The sequence below is a fragment of the Austrofundulus limnaeus genome, unplaced genomic scaffold (genome assembly GCF_001266775.1).
Source record: "Austrofundulus limnaeus strain Quisiro unplaced genomic scaffold, Austrofundulus_limnaeus-1.0 Scaffold91, whole genome shotgun sequence".
Lineage (NCBI taxonomy): Eukaryota > Metazoa > Chordata > Actinopteri > Cyprinodontiformes > Rivulidae > Austrofundulus > Austrofundulus limnaeus.
Genome location: NW_013952493.1, coordinates 452,569 through 459,783, shown reverse-complemented (window position 1 = coordinate 459,783; position 7,215 = coordinate 452,569). Strand labels below are relative to the sequence as shown.

Genomic DNA, 7,215 nt, shown 5'->3' with positions numbered 1-7,215 from the left:
ATATATACGTAAATAACAGTAGCATGTATAACATGTTGTAACAAGTCATGCGTATAAGTTTAACAGTAGGAATGACTGTGATGTAGCACAGTGTTTTTCAAAGTGGGGGCCATGGCCCCCTGGGGGATYGCCCTGGGAGCATTATGGGGTCCTCAGAWAGGCGAAAAAAGGCAAATACCTAAAGTTTATATCTAATGAATATTTTAAATTATTTTCATAAAAATAATCTGTTTTTCAATCATTATTTGAAAATATAATTTATAAAAATATATTGAAATATTGTTTAGGAGAGCAGTTTGATTTCATTTGTTCTGTTCTTAGTTTCAACAGCTGGTTATTCAGTGGGATTATAATAGTGTTTAACACAGTTTAGTTGATAAAATTTTAATGTTCAACAAATATAATACTTATAAAAAGTGATTTAAACATTTTAACATTTTACATATTTTGTAGCATTTGTTTGCAAAGGGGGTCCCCAGCCAAACGCCTATGCAGTTTGGTGGGCTACGGCATGGAAAAGTTTGGGAACCCCTGATGTAGCACATATCATTTTGGGGTTCTTTCAGATCTAAAAGATTTAAAACATCTGATGGTTTTAAGCTGAGTGTAAAAAAAACTATAAGATAAATAAAATAAACAGCCAAACCTTTCACAGCTAGCATAGCCCTGTGGTAACAACTGTTGCCGTGCTTACATTCACTCTTCTCATGATCAAAAGATGTATGCAAGCATAAAATCCTCAATATATCTCAGCAGAAGACACTTTAAAGAATATATGTACAAAATATTTCAATTATATTTACGTATTTATTAAAGTATTTTATTCACCCCCTTTTGTACCAGTTTGAGGTAGACATTTCCCTCCAGCAGGGCAGGCAGGAAGTCACATTGATATAACAGAGTAGACAGCCTATTATTTTGTTTTAAAACTTAAATCAGCTGCCYAAAGCCAAAATAACACTTTTAGAGCTTCTAGAAGTAAAACAAAATGTCTGGCAACAATTGTTGCCGGTGGAATTAAACAGGTATATCAGCATCAAATTATTATCAGCAGCAGGACTTTGAAACAATTGTCTATTTTGAAAACTTTATTATTGTATTATTTCAACTTTATTTTGGTAAWGTCATGACTTTAATGTCTAAGCATTTTGACTTTATTACTGCAATAAAAAAACTCTTAGTCTGACCCTGGTACTCGTAGTCATAGTTTTTGAGGTACATGTTGTCAGTTTTTAATGTAATTTTGTTTTGGCGTATTTTTTGATCTCTTTCTGTGCCTCCTGAATTGATTTTTTCACCCCATGTTCTGAATGACAGTCTAATTATTCCTCTATCTTTTAACGTAATTATCCRTAAAGGCTGTGTGGTTTTAGTTTGGAGACACAATTCTACACAAATCAGATTTTTGTAATTTTATCTAAGACACATTGTTTAAATAGCTTTCAGATAACTCTTCCTGATTGTGTTAAAAAAAGTCCTGTCAGCAGGTTAATTGACAATAAAAGAACCTTATCTTGWACAATTAGAGGTTTGTTTTCTCCCTTTGTGCACAGGGCTTTGGGAGATTTGTTTTCTGAAACACCCTGCCCTCTCTTCGGCCTTTCATTATCCGTCTTTCTTCCTTTCCCCAGGTTTGAAATCCGCAACGGCAACAACCTGCGTTTGTTCCGGGTGAAAGAGCAGGATGAAGGAACGTATACCTGCACATCTGAGAACAGCGTGGGCAAGACGGAGGCCTCGGCCATGCTGCAGGTCCACGGTAAGAAACCGTTTATGCATGCTGAGTGCTGAGCGTGAGCACACACACACGCACACACATGCAGAAGCTCTGTGTCCAAGGTCACATGACTGAAGCCTGGTTTCTGACGCTCGCCGTGTTTTTGTATCGGAGCATCTGTGTGAGTCGCTGTCCAGGGGTGGTGCCAGGAGCTTATGTTAAACCGTGTGGATTACGCCTTTTGACAGATGTTTGGTAGATGTGTGCTTTAACTCGCTGCCAGAGAGCAGTCACAGTATTAATAAGACATGACTCCCYCTCTCTTTCCCTTCCCATCTCCTTATCTCCCTCCTCCTTTACTCCCTCTGCCCCTTTTTGTCACTCTCTCTGTGTCTTGGTTTGTCTAAGATGACTTCATCCACTAATGCTTTTATCAGTGCAAATGAAATCCAAACCCAGCAGTATTTCATTCAATCCCCCTCTTTTTTGTTCGCTTATATTTTTTTTCATCCATTTCATTATTTCTTCATTTCTCTCCATCGCGTTTCGGAGCCTATCATCATTCCACTTGGCTCATTCCGCAAGTTCACCTTCGATCTGATGCATATCTGAAATGGGCATCGGCGTCGCTCTGTAATTTAAGAACAAGAGGGAAAAAAAGAAGAAGAAGAAATGGTACTTTCTGTGGCGTATTCCTAATGGTGTTTTAAAAGCAACAATCAGTGCCTAATGGTGTAAATAAGTCCCTCCATTAGGTACCGACACGCTTGACAACATGGCTGCTGCAGCAGTGAAGCCTCAGTGGTCAGCAGATAAGTACTCGTGTGGAGGCGAACGGGTCGGGTTAATGTGACTCCACAGACGTCCAACATGAAGGTGAACGTCTTCTAATCACAACTAAACTGACGTCCTGGGTCTAAACCAGGATGTGCTCTGACCCTGTTACTGAATCACTGACCATTAGTGAGAACCAGGTGCAGCTGGTTGTGTCGTCTAATACAGTGGTTCCCAAACTTTTTATCTTCTGACCCACGAAATATTCATGGCAAAAACGTGTGACCCCATATTACTGGTCTGAGTACACAAACTTTGTTAATCACCCTGAAAGCAAAGTCTACACAAATATAATACTTATTCATACTTATTTTGTGTTTTTGTAATAATTATAGGGAAAATATTACATCACCAATTATTTTATTACTTTTTAAATTGATTTCTGAAGTGCAGTGGTTCCCAAACATTTCAGCTTTTGACCCACAAAATAACAGTAGCAGAGACCTGCGCCCACAACTATTTTTGGATGATAAACCATTGTATCAGGTCAACTAAACATGGGCATAGTAACAATATTTATTATTCTACATTTTTATATTTCATTTGACTTAACTGTTTTCATTTAACTCATTTAGTTTTACTAACACTATAAGTCCAAGAATGCTTTAACTGGTAAACTAGAGAGAGTTTGGATTTTCACAACAGCCAAGTAGGGGTTATATGATAAACCTTTTAAAAAGTTAAGGTGGAAATATAATGGTAAATTCAAAACTTGTCAAAATGGGCCATTTAGGCCCCAGACCATAGARGGTTAACTAAAGAACATTTGGGCTTTACTGGTTGACTAAGTACAACACAATCATAGTAGCATTTGTGCAAATTTGAGATCTAACTACCTGACTAGTAAATATTTTTGGCACATTAAATAGCTAGTGGACATTTTTACTGCACTAATTAACTTGTAAGGTCAAAAAAGCTTTAACTAAACTAGTGAAAGTTTGGCTTTTCTAAATAGGCAGTCCTGTCATAATTAGTCACAACAGCCAAGTAGTGAATATATTAGGTCTTACTTGTTAACTGGTATATTTAAGACACATTTGGTTTTAAGGGTTTAGTTGAATTAAATAACCAGTAGGTTTCAAAATTCTTAGGGAACAATTTGGGCTTTACTGGTTGACTGGTAAGGCAAAATTGGTTTCTCTGTTGCTACTTGTGCATATTAGACTCAAATTAATCAACCAATAAATATTTTAGGCACATTAAATAACTAGTGAGCGTTTTAACAGCACTAGATAACCTGAGTTTAAAAAACTTTAACGTGTAAACTACAGTGCAAAAATTGTACATCTAACCAAGTCTTATTTGAGTCAGAATCTTCTCAAACGAAGTGAATTAATCTGCCAGTGCATTAAGACATTTGCACTTGCTAAGACTTCTTGAAATAAGGAAAGTGTCCACACTAACGATTAATAATCCAACACATGCTGCTCTTGCTTATCAGTTTTAAAATAAGATCAAAAAGACTTTTTTGGCTGCATATACGATTGTAAAACTTGGTGAGAAGGACAATTTTTGCTGTGTAGAGATCATTTGTGAACTAGTTGAGTCCTGTTAGTTAAACGATTCACAAAACAATCAGAGTGAACAGATCTGGGGTCGGATTTATAAAACTGGCGTACGCACAATTTGAGCCCAGAAACCTGCGTACGCCACTTTTTACGCCAAGGTTGTGATTTATAAAATCCAAACTTGACGTGAAAATGTGCGGTGCCTCACGCCAGCTCTGACCCATGTGTACGCTCATTTTGGAGACGTGAAGCTGTGACACAGATGGTGAAGTGAAGAATTAGAGCCACACTGTGTAATGATCACTGTCAGATATTTAATTTACCTTCATCAGACTTAGATTTTTATTCAACTTTATCATCAGCTTTCTTAACAGTAATATTTATGCTTCTGCTGCTGAGCCATGAGGACCTTTGAAATAAAAAAAAAAACTTAAATCTTAAATAAAAGTTCCCGTGTGCAACTCCATTCATCTGCTTCCTCCTCAGACGACCCTGACCCACACAGACCCCTCCCTGACCCACAGACCCCTCCCTGACCCACAGACCCCTCCCCGAGCAGGACAGCAAAAGTCACGCTTTGGATACATGCGCAGGGCGCATCCACCTCGAAGTGTGGATGTTATAAAACTTCACATTTTAAAGTCCGTATTTGGAGGACGAGGAGAAGAGCGGTAGACTTACTTTTAATTTTATCTGACTTATTTAATTTAATTTTTTTGTTTGTTTTTATCGTCCTGCAGGCTCTGTGACAAAATTAATTTGAAGCTGAGATTTTTTTTTTATAAAAATTGTTAGATTACTCTAAAGCAAAATGAGGGAAAATCTGTGTCAATTACAGACATTCTGTTAAAGTGAGCAGCTGTCAGTCAGCACCTGTCAACCTCCAGACACACGACGGAGCGTGTCTGAACCAATCACTTTTGTTGACATTGATCAGCTGACTGATTTAAATATACTTTAACATTCATGAGGTACTTTACATTGACTGTTTATGATTGAATGTGGGCGTGTAGAGGGCAGAACCTGAGGCAGGACCTTGCGCGCAAACTCTGACGTGCGGCTGTGATTTAAAAAGGAAAGATGCGCAGAAACGTGCGTGCGTACGGTTTTATAAATCTTAATTTTTTTTTGGCGTACGCCATTTCCACCTTTTGGCCGTACGTTCACTTTTAGTATGGTTTCCACGCAATCCTTTATAAATGAGACCCCAGGTTGCCACTGATACTTGTAGGCAGAAATTGTCTCAGCTTGTTAACAAGTTAGGGTTGTTAATGCTTCCTAGCTAACTAGTACAGAACATATACAAGGTCTGTCTGGTGGTTCACCAGGGGATAATAAAAACTGATTACATTTGGAGTTTTTAGTGCAGGTTTTTGGCTGAATAATACAACTTTAACTATTAGACAAAAGTGCTGAACCGGTGCAGAGAAGTCAGAATAGCAGAGAAAAATAAAGCCTGACTGCAGAGAGATACTGAATAAAAACTCAAACAGTTGTCTGAAAACCTTAAACTGTGAGAGATCCAGAATGTTTGCTTGTTTGCTTTGCTTCAGTGGACCGACAATAATTCATTGTTTTTATCGTCTTCATCACCTCAGCAGAAACATCAACATGTTCAGCTCCGCCCCTTCATGTGAGCTGTTTACAGAAAAGCCCACGAGAAGAAGGCAGGAGTGGCTGGCTGTTAGGAAAGTGCAAAAAGCTTCCTTATTGTTGCACTTTTTTTTTTTTTGGCTTCATGTTGGGTTTAAACAAGTTTTTGTCACTTCTGGGTGCTGTCTGATTCTGTGCCATGAAAGAACAAAACATTTTGAAGTCGTCGTTTCTGTTTTACAAGCCAGAATTCTGAACAGGCAGGCAGTTTTGGTTGTTTGGCACCGAAATGTATCGGACTCACCTTCGAGAACATTTAATGAACAGGTGTATTGGCTTTTAAGAGTCACTTGAAATATCGCTTCGTGGAAACCGTTCTGACAGCCGGAAAGCTAAACACCATTAAACAAACAGCGGAAACGCTCTTTGTGACTAATGCGTCCTATTTGTCGACAGGCCTTAAAGTGGCTGAGGAAAAGAAAACTCATAATCTGATCACTTTGAAGTTGATTGAAGAGTTTTAACCGATGCAGATGAGTCGCTTCTCTGGTTTCTGGAGCCGATGCTCGAGGTACTACTCATGTTTGGAAGTCCCGTTGGAAATGAACAAATGGCTCATGCAAATCGACAGATGAGTGCGAGCCGGTTATTCAAACCGAACGTAGAAGGCGGTCAGTGCAAATCTTCAGAAGATGTGATGACGAAGATAGCTCCGTGATTTGACCTCAGCTGTAAATTAGCAGCTCTGTGGGACCTTTTCCCAAAATAACGCAGTAAATGTCATCAGGATGGAGCTGGTTTGGAGCTGCGCTGATTTTTTTCCCCTTTCTTTCCAGATTACCAGGAGGTGATTTGTCTTATTAAAAATGAGAACAGATCAAAAAACACTTAGAAGGCCAAAGAGAAAACTCTCATATCCTGCTTGTCAGGAGCTAATGAGGCTTTTATCGATCAACAGCAGGGGAAACAGCTGAGGGGACCTTTTATTAACATGCTTCCTTATTCTATTTTCTGACATTTTATACCCTAAATATCAATAATTCCTTTGACTTGACAGCCTTGAATAAACTGTTACACTGCTGTTTAACTCCCGGTCTGTCAGATAAATAACTTTGAATAGAAGGAAAACATTATGGCTTTCTTATATGGAACACCAAAATAGTCATAATTAATTAAAAATAATAAAACAAAATCATTTTGATGAAAAGGAAAACATTAGACATTACTGATGGAGTCAACTCTGTCTGTTAGCAAAATATCTCATGAACCACTAGGTGTTTTTTTTTTAATGAAACTCCCAGAAACAAATCAGTGAATGTCCGTCTTTGTCCGACACAAAAACAACTATAACTCAGCTTTTCTGACACGAAGCTAAAATTCTCTGTGGAAGTAGCTGAGAGCTATCGCCAACGCATACACTGAGTGCTAACATGAGATTGATTTCATTGTTTGACCAAAACAGCTCCAGCTCATCTCAATAAAGGTTGCAGGTGATGTAATTAGCTGCAGAATTTTAAAACAGCCCCAACTTACTGTAAAAATAATAATGACCATCCCCCCCCC

At 38.3% G+C, this 7,215-nt stretch overlaps 1 protein-coding gene across 3 annotated transcripts in view; it reads left to right on the top strand.

The window, feature by feature from the left end:
• Positions 1-7,215, top strand: part of LOC106520370 (roundabout homolog 2) — an 87,086-nt gene that overhangs the window by 35,282 nt on the left and 44,589 nt on the right. For all 3 annotated transcript variants that reach the window (XM_014012416.1, XM_014012415.1, XM_014012414.1), the window contains exon 6: positions 1,632-1,759. In XM_014012416.1, coding sequence (XP_013867870.1) covers positions 1,632-1,759 — 128 coding nt within the window. The remainder of the gene's footprint in view (positions 1-1,631; positions 1,760-7,215) is intronic.